This window comes from Diceros bicornis, chromosome 20, assembly GCF_020826845.1.
Source record: "Diceros bicornis minor isolate mBicDic1 chromosome 20, mDicBic1.mat.cur, whole genome shotgun sequence".
Taxonomy (NCBI): Eukaryota; Metazoa; Chordata; class Mammalia; order Perissodactyla; family Rhinocerotidae; genus Diceros; species Diceros bicornis.
In genome coordinates this window covers 11,410,761-11,436,237 of record NC_080759.1, presented here as the reverse complement: position 1 = coordinate 11,436,237, position 25,477 = coordinate 11,410,761, and the positions used below count along the sequence as shown (strand labels likewise).

General features: G+C 37.8%; 1 protein-coding gene across 7 annotated transcripts in view; it reads right to left on the bottom strand.

Annotated features, from left to right (window-relative positions):
* The window catches only part of CENPK (centromere protein K), a 71,778-nt gene that overhangs the window by 43,682 nt on the left and 2,619 nt on the right, over positions 1 to 25,477 (bottom strand). For 6 of the 7 annotated variants that reach the window (XM_058563986.1, XM_058563987.1, XM_058563991.1 and 3 more), the window contains exons 3-5: positions 20,218 to 20,368; positions 18,068 to 18,124; positions 14,005 to 14,077 (exon numbers count right to left, since the gene is read on the bottom strand). In XM_058563986.1, the coding sequence (XP_058419969.1) occupies positions 14,005 to 14,077; positions 18,068 to 18,124; positions 20,218 to 20,334 (247 nt within the window). In that variant the 5' untranslated portion in view covers positions 20,335 to 20,368. The remainder of the gene's footprint in view (positions 1 to 14,004; positions 14,078 to 18,067; positions 18,125 to 20,217; positions 20,369 to 25,477) is intronic. The other variant, XM_058563993.1, reaches the window with a different exon arrangement.

Genomic DNA, 25,477 nt, shown 5'->3' with positions numbered 1-25,477 from the left:
TATTTTTTTAACATCTTTGCATATATAATCAACATATATAATTTTAGACAGACGTGATATTTATGCATTTTTTTAGTACCTTTTTCTTTTCTTGTTTTATTTCCTTAATCCCTCAAAAGCCAAATTAATACTCTATAGTGTGTTCCTTAATATTTCCTTCTGTAGTCATATGATCCTATGCATGCATACATATATACATATACATGTAAATACACATGAAAGGGTTATTAATTATTTCATTGCTGGTTTTACAAGAGTGGGATTTTATCATACACATTATTCTTATCTTGTTTTCACTCAACAAAACCCCCATGAAAATCCTTTCTATTCATCTGGTGTAACTCTAATTCATAACATTAAATCACTGTATAATATTCCACAGGGTGAATATACCATAATGTATACAGTGATTTTCCTAATGACAGCATTAAATTTGTGACTAGTTATCAGTCACAAAAAATAATGATACAGTAAGCATCCTTTTATTTATGTCTTTATGTATCGGTGCTTTCATTTCTGTGGGATAGATTCCCATAAATGGAATTTCACAAAAGGAAATGTGTATTCCGAACTTTAATACAGGATGTCAGACTCTTTTCTAAAAAATTTCTATGAGCAATGAATAAGAAATAGCAAAAGATGTTATAAAATCTTCTAAAATTTTTGCCAGTCTGATGAGCATAAACTAATATTTCATTTTAATTTTGTATAGCAAAATTAAATCCTTAGAAATGTTCAACCCATATACTTGGAAAAGTTTACCTTTCCTAATAAACTGCTATTTAAAATTTCTCAAATGATATGCTACTGACAACTTTCTAAGCTATCTGCTATTCTAAAGGGTCTTCTAACAGGAAAGAGTTTCCTACATATGATTCATAAGCCCTGTATTAGAACTGATTATAGGAAGCCCAGGGAGAGCTACTAATCGTATCAAAAAATGCGATGAGAATGGGGCCAGCCCAGTGGCACAAGCAGTTAAGTGCGCGTGCTCCGCTGCGGCGGCCTGGGGTTCGCCAGTTCGGATCCCGGGAGCGCACCGACACACCGCTTGTCAAGCCATGCTGTGGCGGTGTCCCAAATAGAGTGGAGGAGGATGGGCATGGATGCTGGCCCAGGACTAGTCTTCCTAAGCAAAAAGAGGAGGATTGGTAGATGTTAGCTCAGCGCCGATCCTCCTCACAAAAAAAAAAATAAAATAAAATGCAATGAGAGGGATTCTAAGAACATAAAGTTTAAAAATCTTCCTCTTGGCCACTGTGGCCAAGAGTAGCATTTCAATATTCATTCAATCATTTCAACCAATACAATATGGCAGGTTCTAACAATATAAAGATTTTTAAAAGCCTTACAGTGTGGCAGCCTATGCGTTTGGTGTCACCAGGACAAGGTGTGTATGTAAGGGATGATGATAATGAGAAAAATAAATATTAAAAACTCCCGAGAGGTGTCAGCATCATGGCAGAGTGAGCACTTCCCTTAGACTCTCTCAGAGAACATTCACACAACACAAAAGACATCTGAGAGACCCACGCAGCCATACATCTGAAAGTGGAGGTGCTGGAAGCCAGAGGAAGTGGAAGGAGGTAAGGGGATCTCCTCTCGCTCCTGAACGGCAGTGACCCTGAGACCATGCACAGCTCTGAGAGGAGAGGGGGAGAGGTGGCCCTCTAAGGGAATACCTTCCCTCTCCAAGTACCCGCACAACCCATGGGAAAACCTCACACAGAGGTGGCTAAGCTATTGCAGGGGTGTCTTCATCAAGCCAGCACCCCAGGAGAGCCAACAGTAAGGACAGAGCGAGAAGCCTCAAGGGTTGCACAGGGGAAAGAAAGTGCCCCCCCACCTCGGCACTCCAACTCATCAGGTTGGCCAGAGCATCCGTGCACGCATATGAAAGAAAAGCAGCAGCTGTATGTGAGCAAGCTGTGGATCCTGGCGGGCTCAGAATAAATAGCTCTTGACCACCACCCAGTGGCAGCAGGGGGAAGCTCTGTCCAGAAACTATCACTATGAGGAGGCACAAATCCATGCCATCAAAGAGTATGAAAAAATATACTAATAATCCAGACCACAAGGAAAATGAAAAACACTGAGAAATCAATCCCAAAGGCACAGAAATTGATAATCTAAAGGACAGAGAATTCAAAATAGCTATCATAAAAAAACTCAACAAGTTATAAGAAAGTACAGATAGTTCAAAGAAATCAGGAACTTCTTCAAAAGCAAAAATGAGACTATAAAGAAAAACCAATCAGAAATGTTGGAGATGAAAAACAAAATGGATGAGATAAAGAAAAATGTAGACTCCCTGAATAACAGAGCTGCTATTATGGATGAGAGAATCAGCAGTCTGGAAGACAGAAATATAGAGATGCTTCAGATGGAGAAGGAGAGAGAACTAAGACTAAAAAGAAATGAAGAGGGGGCTGGCCCGGTGGCACAGTGGTTAAGTTCACATGGTCGGCTTCAGCAGCCCAGGGTTCGCCAGTTCAGATCCTGAGCACAGACCTACTGACCGCTCATCAAGCCATGCTGAGGCAGAGTCCCACATAGAAGAACTAGAAAGACCTACAAGTGGGATACACAACTATCCCACTTTCGGGAGAAAAAAAAATGTATGTAAAAAAATAATAAAAACATAAGTAAATAAATAAATGCTAGAGTTTAAAAAAAAGAAATTAAGAAATTCTCTGAGAAATATCTGACTCAATTAGGAAATACGACACAAGGATTATAGGTATTCCAGAGGGAGAAGAGAAGGAGAATGGAGCAGAAATCTTGTTCAAAGAAATAATAGCTGAGGACTTCCCAAACCCAGGGAAGGAGCTGGAAATACAAGTGAAAGAAGCTAACAGAACTTCTAATTATATCAATGTAAAAAGACCTACTCCAAGACATATAGTAGAAAGCTGGCAAAAATTAATGACAAAGAAAAAATATTAAGGGCAGCAAGGCAGAAGAAAATAACTTACAAAGGAACCCGTATCAGGCTTTCTCAGCAGAAATCTTACAGGCTAGAAGAGAGTGGAATGATATACTCAAGACAAAAACTTTCAGCCAAGAATACTCTATCTAGCGAAAATATCCTTCAGATATGATGGAGAAGCAAAAACTTTCCCAGATAAACAAAAGCTAAGGGAGGTGGTGGCCACAAGACACCCCCACCACAAAAAATGCTCAAGAAGGTCCTCATACTTAAAAAAAAAAAAACGAGGTCACAAAGCCTTGAACAAGGAGAAAATTGGTAGACAAAATCAGAAAATTGCAGCTCTCTATCAGAACAGGTTAGCAAACACTTAATTAGAACATAAAGGGAAGGAAAACATCAAAAATAAACATAATCTCATCATTTTAATCACAAACTCACAACACAAGATGGAATAATTTGTGACAATAATAACTTTGAGGGGAAGAGAAAAGGGATGGAATCGGCTTAGTCTAAGGAAATAACAAGCTATCAGAAAACGGAATATCTCATCTACGAGATTTTCTATACAAACCTCATGGTAACCACTAAACAAATAATCAGTACAGAAACACAAATGACAAAGAGAAAACTAAGAGAACCATCACAGAAAACTACCAAAGGGAATTGGTAGTCAGAAATATACAGACAAGAAACAAGGGAAATGCAGAAGAACAGGAAAAGAAGCAATAAAATGGCAGCATTAAGCCTTCATATATCAGTAATCACTCTAAATGTAAATGGATTGAATTCTCCAATCAAAAGACACAGAGTGGCTAGACGGATTAAAAAGCAAGACCCAACAACATGCTGCCTCCAGGAAATACATCTCAGCTCTAAAAACAAACAGAGGCTCAGAGTGAGGGGTTGGAAGACGATACTACAAGCAAAAATGCAAAGAAAAGAAAGGGGGTGTGGCCATACTTATATCAGACAAAGTAAACTTCAAGATAAAACAGGTAATGAGAGACAAAGAGGGGCAATATATAATGATAAAAGGGAGACTCCACCAAGAAGACATAACACTTATAAATATATATGCACCCAACACAGGAGTACCAAAGTACATAAAGCAACTATTAACAAACCTAAAAGGAGATATTAACAACAACACAATAATAGTAGGGGACATTAAAACCCCATTTACATCAATGGATAGATGATCCAGACAGAAAGTCAACAAGGAAATAGTGGACTTAAATGAACAACTAGACCAGATGAACTTCATAGACATACATATGGCACTCTATCCCAAAACAGCAGAATACGCATTCTTCTCAAGTGCACATGGAACATTCTCAAGGACAGATCATATGTTGGGAAACAAGGCAAGCCTCAATAAATTTAAGAGGATTGAAATCATATCAAGCATCTTTTCTGACCATAATGCTATGAAACTAGAAATAAACTACAAGAAAAGAGCTGGGAAAGTGACAAATATGTGGAGACTAAACAACGTGTTACTGAACAACCAATGGATCACTGAAGATACTAAAGGAGAAATCAAAAAATACCTGGAGACGAATGAAAATACACCACACCAACTCATATGGGATGCAGCAAAAGTGGTCCTAAGAGGGAAATTCACGGCAATACAGGCCCACCTTAACAAACAAGAAAAATCTCAAATAAACAATCTTTACACCTAACAAAATTAGAAAAAGAACAAAGAAAGCCCAAAGTCAGCAGAAGGAGGGAAATAATAAAAATTAAAGCAGAAATAAATGAAATTGAAACAAAAGAAACAGTAGAAAGGACCAATGAAACAAAGAGATGGTTCTTTGAGAAGATAAACAAAATTGACAAACTCTTAGGCAGACTCACAAAGAAAAAGAGACAAGCCTCAAATAAATAAAATTAGAAATGAAAAAGACGGAATTACAACAGATACCACAGAAATACAAAGGATTATAAGAGAATACTATGAAAAACTCTATGCAAACAAATTGGACAATCTAGAAGAAATGGATAAATTCTTAGACTCATACAACCTCCCAAACCTGAACCAAGAAGAAATAGAGAACCTGACAGGACCAATAACAAGTACAGAGATTGAAACAGTAATTAAAAACCTCCCAAAAAATAAAAGTCCAGGACCAGATGGCTTTCTCTGGAGAATTCTACCAAACATTCAAAGAAGATTTAATACCTATCCTTCTCAAACTATTCCAAAAAATTGAAGAAGATGGAACAGTTCCTAACACATTCTATGAGGCCAACATCACTTTGATATCAAAGTCAGACAAGGACAACACAAAGAAGGAAAATTACAGATCAATGTCACTGATGAACATAAATGCAAAAATCCTCAACAAAATATTGGCAAACCGAATATAGCAATACAATAAAAACATCATACACCATGATCAGGTGGGATTTATACCAGGGACACAGGGATGGTTCAACATCCGCAAATCAATCAATGTGATACTCCACGCTAGCAAAATGAGGAATAAAAACCACTTGACCATCTCAACAGACACAGAGAAAGCATTTGACAAGATCCAACATCCATTTATGACAAAACTTTCAATAAAATGAGTATAGAAGGAAAGTACTTCAACATAATAAAGGCCATGTATGACAAACCCACAGCCAATATCATACCCAAGAGGGAAAATCTGAAAGCCACCCCTCTGAGAACAGGAACAAGACAAGGGTGCCCACTCTCGCCACTCTTATTCAACATAGTACTGGAGGTTTTGGCCAGAGCAATTAGGCAAGAAAAACAAATAAAAGGAGTCCAAATAGGCAATGAAGAAGTAAAACTCTCCCAGCTTGCAGAAGACATGATTTTATATGTAGAAAATGCTAAAGAATCCATCGGAAAACTATTGGAAATAATCAACAATCACAGCAAAGTTGCAGGGTACAAAATCAACTTACAAAACTCAGTTGCATTTCTATACTGTAATAACTAACAGAAAGAGAACTCAAGGAGACAATCCCATTTACAATTGCAACAAAAAGAATAAAATGTCTAGGAATAAATTTAACCAAGGAGGTGAAAGACCTATACGATGAAAACTACAAGACATTATTGAAAGAAATCGATGATGACATAAAGAAATGGAAAGATATTCCATGCATATGGATTGGAAAAATAAATATAGTTAAAATGTCCATACTACTTAAAGCAATCTACAGATTCAATGCAATCCCCATCAGAATCCCAATGACTTTCTTCACAGAAATAGAACAAAGAATCCTAAAATTCATATGGGGCTACAAAAGACCCCAAATAGCTAAAGTAATCCTGAGAAAAAAGAACAAAGCTGGAGGCATCACAGTCCCTGACTTCAAAATATACTACAAAGCTACAGTAATCAAAATAGCATGGCACCGGTACAAAAACAGACACACAGATCAGTGGAACAGAACTGAAAGCCCAGAAATAAAACCACACATCTATGGACAGCTAATCTTTGACAGAGAGCTAAGAACATACAATGGAGAAAGGAAAGTCTCTTTAATAAATAGTGTTGGGAAAACTGGACAGCCATATACAAAAGAATGAAAGTAGATGATTATCTTTCACCATACACAAAAATTAACTCACAATGGATTGAAGACTTGAAGGTAAGACCTGAAACCATAAAACTTGTACAAGAAAAAATAGGCAGAATACTCTTTGACATCGGTCTTAGAAGGATCTTTTCGAATACCATGTTTACTCAGACAAGGGAAACAAAAGAAAAAATAAACAAGTGGGACTTCGTCAGGCTAAAGAACTCCTGCAAGGTAAAGGAAACCAGGAACAAAATGAAAAGACAACCCACCAATTAGGAGAAAATATTTGGAAATCATATATCCGACAAGGGGTTAATCTCCAAAATACATAAAGAACTCACACAACTGAACAACAAAAAAACAAACAACCCAATCAAAAAATGGGCAGAGGATCTGAAGAGACATTTTTCCAAAGAAGATATACAGATGGCCCATAGGCACATGAAAAGATGTTCAACATCACTAATCATCAGGGAAATGCAAATCAAAACTACATTAAGATATCACCTTACACCTGTTAGAATGGCTATAATCACCCAGACAAAAAACAACAAATGTAGAGAGGTTGTGGAGAAAAGCGAACTCTCATATACTGCTGGTGAGAATGCAAACTGGTGCAGCCACTTTGGAAAACAGTATGGAGATTTTTCAAAAAATTAAAATTGGAAATGCCATATGACCCAGCTATCCCACTACAGGGTATTTATCCAAAGAACTTGAAATCAACAATTCAAAGAGACTCATGCACCCCTGTGTTCACTGCAGCATTATTCACTATAGCCAAGATGTCGAAGCAACCCAAGTGCCCATCGACTGACGATTGGATAAAGAAGATGTAGTATGTTTATATAAATGGAATACTACTCAGCCATTAAAAAAGACAAAATCATCCCATTTGCAACAACATGAATGGCCCTTGAGGGTATTATGTTAAGCAAAATAAGCCAGAGAGAGAACGACAAACATGGTATGATTTCACTCATATGTGGAAGTTACCTAACACATGGTCAAAGAGAACAATTTAGTGGTTACCAGAGGGGAAGGGGGTGGGGAGGTGGGCACAAAGAGTGAAGGGGCACATTTACATGGTGACTGACAAATAATAATGTACAACTGAAATTTCACAATGTTATAAACTATTATGACCTCAATAAAAAAAAAAGTTAATGTGAAAAAAGAAATTAAAAATTCCCTGATATATACCACCAAAAAGAATACAATACCTAGAAATAAAATTTAGCCTAGGAGGCAAAAGACTTGTATGCTGAAAACAAAAAAATGTTGCTGAAAGAAATTAAAGACATCAATAAATAGAAAGACATCTGTGTTCAAGGATTGGAAGACTTAATATTGTTAAGATGTCAGTACTACCCAAAGTGATCTACAGATTCAATGCAATTCCTATTATAATCCCAATGTTTTTTGCAGAAATAGAAAAATCCATCCTAAAATTCACATGGAATCTCAAGGGACCCAAATAGCCAAAACAATCTTGAAAAAAAAGAACAAAGTTGGAGGTCTCACACTTTCTAATTTCAAAACTTACTACAAAGCTACAGTAATCAAAACATTGTGATACTGGCAAAGAGACAGACTTATAGACCAATTTAATAAATAGAGCCCAGAAATAAATCCTTACGTATACCGTCAAATGATTTTTGAAAAGGTTGTCAAGACAATTCAATGGGGAAAAGGAGAGTTTTCTCAGCAAATGCTACTGGAAAAACTAGACATACACATGCAAAAGAATGAAGTTGGACCTTTAACTTTTCTTTAAGTTTGAACATTTCTATAATTAAAAAAATCTTGAGCAAGAGGTAAAATGTCTATTATAATAATCTAGTGCAATGGTGATGAAAGCCTAGAGTACATCTGTGGCAGTAGGGCTCAATATTTAATGACTGGCTGTATGTGAAATATGAAAAAGGAAGAATCTAGAAGGACTATTAAATTTATGTCTGATGAAACGGATTCCATTCAATGGAGATCAGATCATGAAGCTGAAGAATCTGTAGAATATTTTGGAAATGGAGATCAGTTCATGAACCTGAAGCATCTATAAAATATTTTGGAAATGATGTCTAGAAGGTAGAAAGCTATATAAGTATGATGTTACAAAGAAGTATGATTTAGATATATAGATTTGGAAGCTGTTATGAAAATTGTGCCCCTCTCCCACACCGATTCATGTTGAAGTGGTAACCTCCCACTACCTCAGAATGTGACTGTATTTACAATAGGGTCTTTAAAGAGGTAATTAAGTTAAAATGAGGTCATTCGGATGGGCCCTACTTAAATATGACTGGCATCCTTATACAAAGAGATTAGGACACAGAGGGGCACAGGTGGGAGACCATATGAAGACACAAGGAGAAGACGGCTATCTATAAGCTAACAAGGCCTCAGAAGAAACCAATCTTGTCAATACCTTGATCTTGGACTTTTAGCCTCTAAAATTGTGAGAAAATAAATTTCTGGGCTTAGAGTCAAGATGGCGGCATAGGTGGACTCTGAACTCACCTCATCCCGTGGACAGAGCCGATTTACAACTACTCTTGGTAAAATTATCCCTGAGAGAGAACTGAACACTGGATAAGGGGAACCCTTGAAACAAACGACAATCCTAATTGAGGGGAAAGAGGCAGAAATTCCCTTCTGGAGAGAAAAAGCGCCACCTTCACAAGGCGCAGCACTTCACGGCCACCCAGGAGCAGCCCAAAGGTACGGAGCCTTCCCTGGAGGAGTGGGGGCCCTGAGCTGGGAAGCGTGCCCGCTATAGGCATTTTTTGGACCCAGCACAATCGAGACAAGTGGCATAATATCTGACTTTGCTTGCTACAAAAACACTGGGGAGTACTCCCAGAAAAGCTGGTTCACAAAGAAATTAAAGCTGGCTCTTAAAGGGCCCACACACAAATTCACCTGTCTCGGAAAGCAACCTAAAATCACCAGAAAGAAAGGTGCACACTCCTTTGGTGAAAAGAGACTCACCTGACAGGCTCTGAGTGCATCTCGGTGAAAGGTGAGACCTCTCCAAGGACTGGGACATTGGCGACAGCCATTGTGGTGGCCTGGTGTGGGCGGGCTGATACACACACTGGCAGACGCCATTGGAGTTCTCCCTGGGGCCTGCTAGCCCAGGGTCTGCCCCATCCACTAGAGCACCGATTTAATCCAGCTCAGCCAGGGCAGGCAGCCCACCCTAGCGACTGGCCCCACCTAACAACAGGCCCTCAGGCAACTTGTGGGCCCTCATAGATTGGTGATTGGATTCTCTGCAGCCTGGCGATGGGGTCCACCTCTGTGGGGCAGGGTGTGCACAAGGAGCAGGTGGAGAGTGTGGGGTGTTGGTGGAATGTGTAGGGTTCCTGCCTTGCAGAGACTGGGTCCACTTCAGGGGGTTGGGGTGCGCACGTGGGGCATGTGGACTGTGTTGACTGTGTGTGTGGACTTGCGGGCAGCAGGGCTCGTCAGCTGCAGAAGACTTGTGCTTCTCAAAGACCCACATAGGGGATTGGCCCTACCTTTCAAAGCCTGAAACATCTGGGTGCTCCCGTGCCTGAGGCCAGCCCCAACCAGCTGCAACCCTCAGAGAGCTGACAAGAGCCTTACAGGCAGGAGGCTTATAGCAACTGTAAGCCCCTGAGCCTAACAACCAGCCACGCTGGTGGTCTACTCACTTAATAGAAAAACTGCAACAGGAATATGCTATTACACCTTGTGGCCAACTGTGCTGGGGCTCCCCACACCCGATAAAGAGACCGAAGGGCCCACAACAACTGCACGCAGCTGAGCATTACAACCAGCTGGACAGGGGGACAGCTCAGCCTCCCTGGGCACCTACGGGAAAAGCAACCCTGCCACAATAGAAGGACACATGTAGCCCACACAGGGGTCACTCCTGGAATATTTGGAACTGGTGACGAGAGGGAAGCCAGGCTTCATAAGGCATCACTTACATCAGGTCACCTCTCCAAGATCAGGAGATGTAGCTGACTTACCTAATACTTAGACACAAGCACAGGGAAAGAGGAAAAATGAGGAGGCAAAAGAATTTGGTCCAAGTAAAGGAAGAGGACAAAACCTCAGAAAATGAACAAAATGAAACAGAAACGAGAAACCTACCTAACAACCCCATTAAACTAACAACCCAAGTAAAAAATGGGCAAAAGACCTGAACAGACCTTTCTCCAAAGAAGATATACAGATGGCCAACAGACACATGAAAAGATGTCCAACATCCTTAACTATCAGGGAAATACAAATCAAAACTACAACGAGATATCACCTCACACCAGTCAGAATGGCTATAATTAACAACACAGGAAAAAACAAGTGTTGGAGAGGATGTGGAGAGAAGGGAACTCTCATACACTGCTGGTGGGAGTGCAAACTGGTGCAGCCACGATGGAAAACAGTATGGAGATTCCTCAAAAAATTAAGGATAGAACTACCATATGATCCAGCTATTCCACTACTGGGTATTTATCCAAAGAACATGAAAACACCAGTGCATAAAGATATATGCACCCCTGCATTATTCACCATAGCCAAGAAGTGGAAGCAACCTAAGTGTCCCTCGACTGACGATTGGATTAAGAAAATGTGGTATATATATACAATGGAATACTACTCAGCCATAAAAAAAGACAAAATCGTCCCATTTGCAACAACATGGATGGGCCTGGAGCGTATTATGTTAAGTGAAATAAGCCAGAAAGAGAAAGACAAACACTGTATGATCTCACTCATATGTGGAATATAAACCAACACATGGACAGAGAAAACTGGACTGTGGTTACCCGGGAAGTGGGGGTGGGGGGTGGGCACAAGGGGTGAAGGGAGTCATATATGGGGTGATGGACAAACAAAAATGTACAACCCAAAATTTCACAATGTTAGAAACCATTAAAATATCAATAAAAAAAAAAAAAAAGATATATGCACCCCTGTGTTCACTGCAGCATTATTCACAATAGCCAAGACTTGGAAGCAACCCAAGTGCCCATCAAGGGACGAATGGATGAAGATGTGGTACATATACCCAATGGAATACTACTCAGCCATAAGAAACAATGAAATCCAGCCATTTGTAACAACAGAGATGGACATTGAGGGTATTATGTTAAGCAAAATGAGTCAGAGGGAGAAGGTCAAATACCGTATGATCTCACTCATAAGTAGAAGATAAAAACAACAACAAACAAACACATAGAGACAGAGATTGTACTGGTGGTTACCAGAGGGGAGGAGGGGAAGGAGGAGGGCAAAAGGGATGATTAGGCACATGTGTGTGGTGATGGATTGTAATTAGTATTTGGGTGGTGAACATGATGTAATCTATGCAGAAATGGAAGTATAATGATGTATGCCTGAAATGTATAAAATGCTACAAACCAATGTTACTGCAATAAGAAAAAAAAGGCATGCAGGTGGCGGGAAAGGGTGGGGAGGAGTCACTTACTCAAAGAAACTGTAAGCTCATTAAAGCCAACTTGATCAATTATATGTAGCTATTGACAGCAAAAGTTTTCATCTCAGGCTTATTTCCCAGAGCGTGCTCTGGCCTACAACACTCACACATTTCCCACAATCTTCCCACATATACTAAAGGTATGCTGAGAAATAAAAAATTTTATCAAAAATTTGAGCTAAAGATAACTACAAAAGAAAATCAGTTGCAAATTAAAGTTCAGAAATGCATTTTAGAATTATAAATGGACTTGGGATTATCTACTTCAAAAAGATCCATGATAATATTCTTTAGAACCCCAAGGGGAAATCAAGACCTGACATATTAGGCTTAACCATACAAAATTGCTGATACTTGACCACTTTTACCTGCAAAATTGCAATTTCATATAGTTCAACTTAATATTTAACTTCTTCTTGGCAGGGGAGGGAAGAACTTCCGTGAGGCCAAAATGATGTTACACTGAGACTATACGTTCCAGAATTAAAAACTTCAAAATATTCTGCTGAGATACAATCTAGTCTCATCAATGAAAAAGAAAGGTGTCATCAAAAATATATGTACATATGTATGTACAAATGTGTATATTAAGCTTTTTTCTTTAGGGGCCAAAGAATTCCTGGCTCTCAGCAGTGTTTATTAAGTGAACAGATTGGCTGCTTTTTCTCAATGCCAATATCCCATCTCCAGTGAAGGTGTCAAGATCTTGATGACAAAAGCAGAATTTGATAGCTAGTGAAATGAGTCTGGCCACAGGAGCACACTGCCTCAAACGCCATCAACATTAATTCCCATTTCATTTCTCAGGGAATGTCTGTTCTCATCTCCTGCAGGAAGTTACTCTTGACTGCTTTCACCATTTATATGTATTTTTATATAATTTTCAGTGCTAATTGTTTTTTTATAAGCTTTCATTTTTACAGGGGCCACTATAATGCTCATAATTAAACTAACAGTTCACCAAAAAAAAAAAAAAAATTCTGTTAAGTCACTCAGTCCATTGGTACCTTGTTATGGCAGTCCTAATAAACTAATACAGAAGTCATTAATACAGATATAACACAAAAACAGAAGTAGAAAATATAATGCTGGAATAGCATATAGAGCAAGAAGTGAAAAAAGCTGAGCACAGTTCTCTGGAGAACACCAACATTTTAACAGCAGATTATGAGCAGCCTTTGAGATGCTCAATATAATGCTGAGGTGGCAATAGGATATACAGTTTAATGTAAATAAAATCACAATTGTATATACATACACCTATCAGAAGTGCTAAAATTAAAAAGACTACTAAGTGGTAGTGAAGACGTGGAACAATGGAGAACATTAGCATAAATATATTAATTAAAACCAAGAATGCAGATGCAATTGTCTAGGAAGAGAATGAGGAGAAAAGAATCCCAATAACTAGAATAGAGAATAAGCCTACAAAAGAGACTAGGAAGGGAAGTGGGGGGAGTTAAAGGAAAGGAGACAGAGGGGCAGGAAAAAGGGGAAGGAAGATGTATATGGAAAAAGAGGGTACAATTCATATAGAACACAAATACAGACATATATATGACCCGTTGGGTATTATAATTACAGATTTTTAAGCCATCTTCTATTTCTTAACTAAAGGCAAAAATATAGTCGGCCTCAGTTGGACAAGTCAAGAGGCAACATACAATCTATGTGGCCTTTACACAAATAAGTATCTAAAATAATTTTCCCCTTACACTAGATAAGTTTCATTCATTAAGAAACAATTTATAGTTTCTACTGAGCATATAAGATTGTATCTAAGTGGATAAAATGATGGCTATAATAAGGTGTCCATAATCAAGATTACTATACTCTAACGTGAGACAGATGTGTTTATTATTATCTATAAAAATAAAATAAGCATAAAATAATGTGTAAAAAGAAAGAAAAATGACGTAGTTTCCTAATATCAACGAAATTTAGGCAATTTCAAGAAGGCTTGGATATTGTAATTTTTCTTGTGATCACTAAATTAATTTGCCATTACAATAATGTGTTTACAAAAGTATAAACCTAATAATATGAATCTTACTTTCAGGAGTTTCTTTCTGCCATTGACTTAGTTCAGCAGTCAAATATTTCATTTGCATAATTAATAATGACAGCTATTAAAAAAACAAGAGAATAAAACAACATTATTTCTTGTGGAATACTCATAGCTATTCATAGATGAAAGTATAGACATTCTTATTACTTTAATACAAGTTCCTAACATTAATGGCTAACATAATACCCAGCTAAACTGTAAAAAATTATCACTCCAAACACAATTCTGCTTTAAACCATACTAATTATAGCTCATAAATTGCCTGTTATACTAATGATATAGTATTAAAAAATGATCAATTCTATTTCACCACTCAACCCTAAAATAAAAGAACATAAGTACATTAACTTTATCCCCTAAATTTATATTTCTTTAAAAAATAGGATATTATTTCTTGCCAACATTTTTTAGACAAACTTGATTTAAAGATGTTCTTTTTCCTCTCTATGGCCTTTCTGAAAAATTGTAACTGTTTCTAGCTGAGTAGATAAATATAAAATTAAATACATATATAGAGACAATTATGAGACTGGTTCCACAAGCCACATAAAACACGTAAAAACCAGTTTTACTACACAATAGTTTGTAAATCGTGTACCCCTTTAGCCAAAGATAAATTAGGATGAATATGTTTCTGATAGTAGGTGTCTCCAATCATTGCAATTTTGATAATTACAAATCTATGTGATAACTCTGTTGCCTGATTAGACCATAAAATTACAGTCCATGTATGCTTAAAGTCAAATTTCAGAACATTTTTTATCTCCTCTATATAATACTTATTGGTAGCCAAACAGATCAAAACTTCAAATTTCAAAAATGCAGTGGGTAAATACTATAATATTTACACTAAAAGGACACCAACTACTGTCTTTTCTAATCCATTTTTATGATAAAGAGCAAGTAGCTCAAAGACCTTGCTCTGTATCATAACATTGCCTGTCAAACAGTCAGAGGAAAAAAACCTCAAGTCTCTTTGCATGCTTTATATAATTATATAAAAATGCATTTACAGGTATTTAAAATTTTTACCAAAGAGTTTAACATTATTTTCTTATAAATAATTAAGTAAGAATGTGAAAAAGTTTTTGTGAACTATAAAGTGATTTATAAATGTTAATTATTATTAGGAAGGGATAACAAATTCTTAGAAAGCAGTATCTAAACTAGGCAAAACTATCATAAGGAATCCCTATCACTTTTCCTGCATATATTAGGGTGAAATATATAAAGTTACCATTATTCATTTCTGAACCTATTAAAGACCAGTAATTTCATACAGTTCAACCTCACACTGTATTGACGAAGCACACCTCTTACCTTACCAAAGCCCAGGTAAAGCAAATACCCAAATTATTTCTGATCTTGCTATAAAATTAAACAACCCTTTCTAAGAAAAGAAAGTAACAGTAGTATTTCTAAAGTGATTTAAACACAAAAAATTTGAGAAATCCTGCTATTTTTTATTTAAAATATCTAACTTCTTGCTTTAGAAAATGAATTGAGTTTTAATATTGAAGTTTTGAAGTTAATAGGTGTGCAGAAAAGAGTTAACAAAGCAAGCATGAGACTGTCCTTAAAGGTCTGCTTGCAAGGTTGGCTCTTGGCTGGCATCTGGGAATTTGGATTTTGAGATGGTTCCCACCAACCTAACTGATAAGACTGGCTCACTGTGCCTAAACTGTGCGAAGACCATGATTTATGCTGAATACCTGCTTTCCTTCTGGGAGCCCAGTATTTTGATAACTGCTAGGCAGAGGGTGGTCACGTGACTAGCCCCTACAAAACACCTTGGGCCCTGAGTCTCTAATGAGGTTCCCTGGTAGACAACATTTTGCACTTGTCAGAACTCTCTGGGGGAGTTAAGCACGTCTTGTGTGACTCTACTGGGAGAGGACTCCTGAAAGCTTGTGCCGGGCTTCCTCTGGACTTCACCTCATGCTCTTTTTCCATTTGCTGATTTTACTCTGTATCCTTTCAATGTAATAAATCTCAGCCATGATTATGACTATATACTGAGTCCTATGAGTCCTCTTAGAGAATCATCAAACCTGGGAATAATCTTGGAGACCCTCAACACAATAGGAAAAGGCATTTTGTGGATTCTTTAGATAATGTTATTATTGACTATCTCAGGATACTGCACATTTACAATTACATCAGCACTCCCTTAAAGCTAGTGTCTGGCTCATTGCATGAAAATCATTTAGAAAACTTATAGGCTCCATCCCCACCCCATTCTGCTTCAGTAGGTCTCAATTTCTACAATATAAGAACCACATTTCTCAAGAGAACCAGATGATAGTTTATTTACTGTATAATGCTTTTCCAAACACAAAATTCAGTTTTACACTGTACAACAGAACTCTATATTTATTGATGGATAAAATAATTTTTACAAAAGGTAGTTTAATTTTTTTTTTAAAGTGAGGAAGATTGTCCCTGAGCTAACATCTGTTGCCAATCTTCCTCTCTTTTTTTTTTCCTCCCAAAAGCCCCCAGTACGTAGTTGTAGGTCCTTCTAGTTCTTCTATGTGGGATGTCACCTCAGCATGGCTAGATGAGCGGTGAGTAGGTCCACGGCCAGGATCCGAACTGGCGAACCCTGGGCTGCTGAAGCAGAACGCGTGAACTTAACCGCTGTGTCACCAGACCGGCCCCAGCTTAATTCTTTATCACCAATTTTTAGATTGAAGATCTGGTGCAATAGGCACTTTCAAAAGGGACAAATTAGTTTTTTCCCCTTCTTTCTTTATCTCTCTCTCATTTTTTATTGAGTATTATCATACTCATAGATCTTTATTTTTTCATAGTTATAACAAATTTAAGCCATTATTCCTTTTGATGTTCAAATGATACCAAATTTGGACAACAGGAGTGCCTTCAATTGGCTCCTATGTCTTGACATTGTCCCAAAAGTTTTGGAGAACTTTCACTGGAATCATTTGTATATTTGCTTTGTTCTTAGAATTTTTATCATTAAAACATTTTTACCTTTTTATATGGTCAAATACATCTAAATTTTCTTTTATAATGTCTAGATTTCTATTATTAGCCAAGGAGTTTTCCCGTCCCTAGACTGCACAAATAGTCTCCGAGCTTTTCTTATAAGATTTTTACGGTAATTCATCTAGAATTTATGTTTATATAATGAAAGATAGAAGTCCAATTTTATTTTCTCATAGATGGATATCTAGTTGTACCACTACCATTTATTAATTAACTCATCCCTTTCCCACAGACTAGAACTATTATCTCTGCCATATTTTAAATTCTTAATCTGTTCAACTGATCCACTGGTTTACTCCTAAACTAATTCCATAGGTCTTTGATTATTAAAATAGATAACTTAATCCTTTTTTTAAGCTTAGGGTAAAATCAGTTAAGATTCCACACAGATACTATAATAAGTGTGGCTACTGTACGTAACACAAAGTACACAAAGCTCTTTGTTCTTTTAACAATGAGCAATTCACTCAATAGTTAAATGTATATGTAGCTGTTAAAAGATAAATAACAAAGAAAATATTCTCTTATTTATAATAGCTTATTCAAAAAGTTTTTAGCATATCTTCTTAAATCAGAAAGAGTATTTTCCAGGGGCTGGCCCCGTGGCTTAGTGGTTAAGTGTGCGCACTCCGCTACTGGCGGCCCAGGTTTGGATCCGGGGCGCACCGACACACCGCTTGTCTGGCCATGCTGAGGTGGCGTCCCACATATAGCAACTAGCAGGATGTGCAACTACCATATACAACTATCTACTGGGGCTTTGGGGAGGGGAAAAAAAGGGGGGAAAAAAAGGAGGAGTATCGGCAATAGATGTTAGCTCAGGGCCCGTCTTCCTCAGCAAAAGAGAGGAGGATTGGCATGGATGTTAGCTCAGGGCTGATCTTCCTCAAAAAAAAAAAAAGAGTATTTTCTAAATGATTAAGCATACAGGTATTAACACAGCTATTACATTTGGGATAAATATAGACAAATATACTTCTTATCCAAAATACAATGAATTCCACTTACCTATTTTCAGGAAGAAAAAAAGGATTCATACCTGAGCATTTGAATCAGTGAGTGTCTCAGTTCCAACAAGCGATAATTTATTCTGACACTTGATTTAAAAAGTAAAGGAAAACAAGTCACACACTATATAACCCATAGACAATTCCTTTTCCCTCCCCTTTTAGACCAGTCCTGGTAATATTCCTCTAAAATAATATACAAATATCTGATGAAAGAGAAGAGTTTGTTTAAATTCCTCACTTTCTAAGCAAGAGGATCAGGAAGGCAGCCAAACAGGTCCCAAGATGAATACATCAAAAGCAAAAGCGGATACTAGACTCTATACAGAACAAAAAAATGAGCATAAGGAAAAAAAGAACAAAGACTAATAGCTGGGGTGAATTAAAAGCCAGATACCGGAAAATGGGAAATAAGAGAATAAGAGGGAAAGCACTACAGAAAAATAACGAAAGAGGTAAGATAGTTAAATTCATAAGAAAATAAAGTCTTCAGGAGGTAGTGTTTCTATGCCATTAAAAAAAAAACTACAGGGGGGCCGGCCCAGTGGCCCAAGCGGTTAGGTGCACGTGCTCCGCTGCTGCGGCCCAGGGTTCGCTGGTTCGGATCCCAGGCGCGCACCGACGCACTGCTTGGCAAGCCATGCTGTGGCGGTGTCCCATATAAAGCGGAGGAAGATGGGCACGGATGTTAGCCCAGGGCCAGTATTCCTCAGAAAAAAAGGAGGAGGATTGGCAGATGTAGCACAGGGCTGATCTCCTCACACACACACACAAAAAAAAAAAGCTACAACCATTAAGAATGGTTGTATCTGAGGTAAAAATATGAGTAATTTAAATTTTATTTGTGCTTATTTCTAGCTGCAGTATTTTTCTACCAAAAAAAAAACTTGTTACTTTTAAATTCAAATTTCTATACTGAAAAAATATCAAAAGTAAAAAAAGGATTATATATAAATTATCTTAAAAATACATTAACAAGAGTACCAAAGACTTATGTTAAAAAAAATTTTTTAAAGGAAAAAAACCACTAACCTGCCCTAATCAGAAACTTTACTGGAAAGAATAGGATATGAAAAACATCTGTGGCCTATATATTACACATTACACTACTTTAAGTAAAACAAATTTTTACCAACATACCATAGTGTACCAGAAGTGGTTCTATTTCACTACCTTAGAAAATGTACATACATCTCAAATACATTTTCTAAATTAATTCATATTTTCACACAAACTCCATAATTAGGTATTCTCCCCACTTCTATATTCTCTAGCTTAGGAAATAACCCCACCAACCACCCAATGGCCCAAATCTGGAACCTGAAACTATCTGTAATTACTCCCCATTTCACAACAATTAACCTCCAAGTCCTTTTGGTTCTACTGCCTAAATATCTTTTGACTCCATTCTTCTCTCTTTGCAATGACAGAATTTAGCCCTTCAGTACTTCTTATCAGGACTACTCCTAGCTAGGGCCTCCTAAATGCTCTTTCTACCTACATTCTCACGTTTCTGCATTCCATTTTCTTCAAAACCACCAGAGCAATCTTCTCAAACTACATATCTCATCATGTCACTTCATATTTATAATCCTTTAATGGCTCCCCATAGTATACACTCAACAAAATCCTTCATGTTCTTGCCCCTAACTACCTCCCCAGTCTCAGTCCACAAGTCCTTCTTCTTCTAATTTACATAAGTCACAATATTCTACTTAAAGTTCTCTAAACTCTCCCAACTTTTATATATTTTTATTCTTTCTGCTTTGTATACTTCTCCCACTTCCACAGGCTAATTCCTACTTATCCTTTAGAAATTAATCCAGTTATTACTTCTTTTAGAAAGCTATCCTTGACCCCTTCAGTCTAGGTTTAGTACTCCTCTTAAGTATAGTCTTTGCACTTCTACCTCAGTACTTCTAATATAATGGCTGTTGCCTCCATTAGATAATAATCTCCTTGAGGGCAGGGATTGCCATAATTTTTTCTCTTTCTACAGCTCACCTAGCATAAAATTTCTTGAATGAATGCTTATAGGTCTAAAAACCATATAAATATTTATCATATAACACAATGGCTTTCAGGAACCAGCATAATTATTTCTTTCCTAAGTCTGTTATTGAAATGCAATTAAATCTCATAGTAATTAATTGATATATCACTTTTATCTCTTGATACGTACTTCTTCCATATCCTTCCATATTTCTTCACATTCTTTAATAAGTTCTTCTTCAGCATCTGTAACATTTTCCACATCTGTAGTACTATCTGGATCTAGATCTTGCTGATTCACTGACATGTGCCTTGCGATTTTCTTAGCTTTATAAGAAAAACTAAAGTAAAAAATATTTATTCATTTAACAATATTTGTTGAACATCTATTACCTGCCAGAAACTCAGATAGGAGCTAAAGATGTAACAATGAACAAAATAGGCAAAAATCCTTCCTACTGTGGAGCTTAGATTCTAGTTAAGGAAAACAGACAATAAACCAAAAAAATTAAAAATATATATACTGAGTATATCAAATGATTTATAAGTGCTATGGAGAAAAGTAAGGCAGAGAAGAAACAGGGAGTGCTAGGGCAGAGGCAATGTAATTTTACATAAGGTGGTTATATAAGGTCACTGAGAAGCTGACAATTAAGCAAAACATGAAAGAGATAAGGAAGTGAGACATGGGGACATGTATGGGAAGAAGCTCCAGGCAGAGGGAACTGCAAGTGCAAAGGCCTTGGGGCACAAATATGACTGTTCCTAGAGCAGCAAAACAGCCAGTGTGACCAGAGCACAGTAAGTAAGGTAGAGAACACAAGATGAGGTCAGAGAGATAATAGGGATGACATCGTGTTGGCTTTGTAGGCCATTTTAAGGACTTAGGCTGAGATGATAAGCAATTAGAGGATTTTGAACAGAGGAATGACATGATTTGATTTACATTTTAACAGTATAACTCTGGTTACTACAGCCAGTAAGAACAGAAGTTAGAAAGCTATTGCAATGATCCAAGTAAGATGTAGATCAGGATAAGACGGAGGCAGTACAAAATGTGCTATTCTGAATATATTTCCAAGATAGAGCCAACAGGATTTCCTAACATCCTGTGCATAGAGTGTCAAAGAAAGAGAGGAGTCAATTACTACTAAAATGTTTGGGCCTAAGCAATTGGAAAGATGGAGCTGCCAGTTACTGAGACGGGAAAGGTGGTGAAGATGGGAAAGATTCAGCAAGACGTAAGGGAGTGCTGATTAAGAATTCAGTTTAGGACATGTGAAATTTAAGGTGTGTATTAGTAGAGCTGCTGATTAGCCAATTGGATATACATGCCTGGAGTACAACGGAAAGTTCTGAGCTAGAATTTGCATCATCACCATACAGATTTTTAAAGCCATGAAGCTGGATAACATCAGAAAAGCAAGAATGTACAGAAATGAGAAAAGTTTCAGACCTAGAGATTGAGGAGATGAGGAAGAACCACCTAAACAGTCTTAGAAGGAGTGCCAGCTAAGGTAAGAGGAAAATCAAGAGTATGATATCCTGAAATCCAAGATAAGAAAGGGTTCAAGGAAGGAGTGATGAACTGTCAAATACTAGAGATAGGTCAAGTAAGATAAAAACAGAGAATTGACAATTTACTTAGCAATATATATAGGGGACTGTATTTTCCAAAAACAGTCACAGCAATTATTTCAGGTTGTCACTCCTCATCCAGACGCAGAGCCTATTTACCCTCCCCTCGAACCTGAGTGTGACTTTCTGACTGCTTTTATGAATAGAATACAATGGAAATGACGCCACATGCCTTCCAAGACTAAGTCACCAAAGGCAATATAGCTTACATCTGTCTCTCTCTCGGAACACTCACCCTTGCAACCCAGCCACATGCTGTGAGGAAGCCCAAATTAACACAAAATGAAGAGACCACACAGAGAAGCGCATGTAGAAAGAAACTGAGGTTCCCAGCCGAAAGCCAGCATCAACCACCAGACATGCACGTGAACAAGTTTCCTGATGATTCAGCCCCCAGGCTTTGAGTCTTCTAGACAAGGGTCCAGACATTGTGGAGCAGAGACAAGCTGCTGTGTCTTGTCTGAACTCTTGATGCACAGAATGGCTGAGCATAATAAATGGTTGTTTTACACTTCTAAGTTTTGGAGTAATTTCTCACAAAATTTCATTAGAGTAAATCACAAAAATGGAGGCCACTGTTAAGATTATAAGAGCAGTTTCAGTAGAATGGTAGGAGTGAAAGCCTGATTGGAGTGGATTCAAGAGAGAATAGAAGGCAAGGAACCGGACATGTCCAGTATATCAAACTTTTTCAAGAATTTTTTCTCTAAAGGAAAAGAGAAATAAGGTACCACCTGGAGGGAGACTGGGGTCAAGACAGAGATTTCTTCTTTTTAAGACGAGAGAAAATACAGCATCTTTATATGATACAGTAAGAGGAAATATTGCTGATGCAGGGGAGAAAGGAGAGAACAAGAAGAATGGGACCTAGTATACAAGTAGAGGGGTTGGCTTTGGATGTACACACAATTCATCTATTTTAATGGGATGGTAAGGCAGAATATTAGGGGCACAGATGTAGGTAGGTGAGTAGATGTGTTGGTAGGAGCTTGTGGAGGTTCTGTTTGGGTTGCTTCTCTCTTCTCAGTGAAATGGTAACTAAGGTCATCAGCTGTGAATGAGGATGGAAACAAAGCATTGGAGGTTTAAGGGCAGAAGAAATGTACAAAGCAGATATACAACAGAATGGGGGTGCTGCCCGGTGGCACAGCAGTTAAGTTCACGCACTCCACTTTAGCGGCCCGGGGTTTGCGGGTTCGGATCTGGGGCGCACGCCGACGCACCGCCTATCAAGCCATGCTGTGGTGGTGTCCCATACAAAGTAGAGGAAGATGGGCACAGATGTCAGCCCAGGGCCATTCTTCCTCAGCAAAAAGAGGAGGACTGGCATTGGATGTTAGCTCAGGGCTAATTTTCCTCACAAAAAAAAAAGAATAGGAGAGGGTAAAATAGTAGGATTACTGGGGAGCACTAAGGGCCCACTTGAGATTAGCAGTCATGAATTTAAAGTGAAACTAGAATATGGTTTATGTTTTCCTCTGTAGTGTAGTAGCAAAAGTATAGAGAGAGACAAAGTGAAAGAATGACAAAGTCTCTCAGGTATGACCATAGGAGTATGTAGCTAAGACAGAGAATATCATCACTGGAGGAAAGGAGGTCAAGAAAAACAGAGGCCAGGTTATTGGAAGGATCATCTACGTGGATATTAAAATCACCAAGAGGGGCCGGCCCGGTGGCGCAAGTGGTTAAGTATGCGCACTCTGCTGCGGCGGCCCAGGGTTCACCAGTTCGGATCCCGGGTGCGCACTGACACACTGCTTGACAAGCCATGCTGTGGCAGCGTCCCATGTAAAGTGGAGAAGATGGGCATAGATGTTAGCCCAGGGCCAGTCTTCCTCAGCAAAAAAAAGAGGATTGGCAGATGTTAGCTCCGGGCCGATCCTCCTCACAAAAAAAAAAAAAAAATCACCAAGAATTATGGTAGCAGTGCTGCAGAGAGTAACAGTGAGCCAGGAGCTAAAAATCTTCAAGGAATGAAGGAGCACGACATAATCGTGCAAGGAGGAATGGCGGGTGGTAGACTCTGATAGCATGAGAGTCATAGTTGGGCAACTTTAAGCAGGTGGACAGAGCAATAAAGAACAATGAGGATGTCTACCCCACAACACCAAAGGCAAATCAGAATAACCCACCCCCCCAAATACTTTTATTCATATGGAACTTAAGTTTTACATAGCTTAATCAATTATTTATCAACAAAGAGGTTTTAAAAAAGACTTAGATATGTCATGTTCATAGATTGGAAGACTCAATATTATAAACATGTTAATTCCTCCAAAGTTGATCTATCCTCCAAAGTTGATCTATTGAATCTTAATCAAAATTCTAAGTTGTTTTTTTGTGGCACTTGACAAGCTAATTCTAAACTTTATACGGAAATGCAAAGGGCCGAAAAACAGCCCAAGACCCTCATGAAGAATAAGATAGGAAGACTTGCCTTACCAAATGTTAAACTTATTATAAAACTATACTGATTATGATAGTTCGGAATTAGCACATGGACAGGCAAATTAAACAATGGAACACAATACAAAGCCTTTCTAGACTCACACATTTATGGTGAGTGATATATGACAGAAGCGGCAATGCAAATTAAAGGGAAAGAAGAGGGCCGGCCCCACGGCTTAGCAGTTAGGTGTGCATGCTGCGCTACTGGCGGCCAGGGTTCGGATCCCAGGTGCGCACCGACACACCGCTTCTCCGGCCATGCTGGGGCTGCGTCCCACATACAGCAACTGGAAGGATGTGCAACTATGACATACAACTATCTACTGGGGCCCTGGGGAAAAAAAGGAGGAGGATTGGCAATAGATGTTAGCTCAGAGCCAGTCTTCCTCAGCAAAAAGAGGAGGATTAACACGGATGTTAGCTCAGGGCTGATCTTCCTCACAAAAATAAATAAATAAATAAATAAAAAATAAAGCGAAAGAAGAACAATCCAAATAGGAGTATATTGTATATACTATTCTGCTTTTTTTTTAACTGTATATTTTGCCCCATATAGACTCACCCCTCCTTTTTTTTTTTTCTTTAACAAACTGCATAGTATTTGAGGGGGGAAATAAGCCTAGTTATATACGTCGATCTTTACACCACTCCCCCATCTCTCAAAAAATCCAAACAGAAATCATAAAAACCAACAGGGAGAAAACATGGAGAATTTTTTTTTTTTTGATCATGGATTAGGAAAGACCTTTCTAAGCAAAACTAAGTAAAATCTCTATATATAAAATTTTTAAAAATTCTGCATGGACAAAGATATTAAAAAGTTAAAATTTAAAACCCAAAAACCTAAGAAAAATATCTCTAATATATATGGCACCCAAGACCTAATTTCCTAAACGTATAATGAATGTTTACAAATTTATAAGAAAAAACTAACAACCAATCATTAAAAAACCTAAAAAAGCAATCGCTATAAAAGTCAGGATATCAATTACTTTTGGAGGGAGGGAGAGAAGGCGGTAGGAGGAGCGAGGGGCCTGTGATTGAAGAAGACCAAATGGACAGACTTCTGAGGTGATTATTAAAGTTTTATGTCTGATCTACATGGTGATAAAGGTGTTCACCTTATAACAATTTATGAACTTTACATTTATTTTGTGTGAGGTTTTTTGTGTCTGTATTTAACTTTACAATAAAAAGGTAAACAAAAAAAACAATGCAATAGAAATGGGCAAAGGACACAAATAGGGAATTTAAAGAAAAAATGAGAAATACCTTTTAAATATAGAAAAAAATGCATTCTTAACCTTAGTCATAAGTTATAAAATGCAAATTAAATAAGTTATTTTTCATTCAGACTAGCAAAA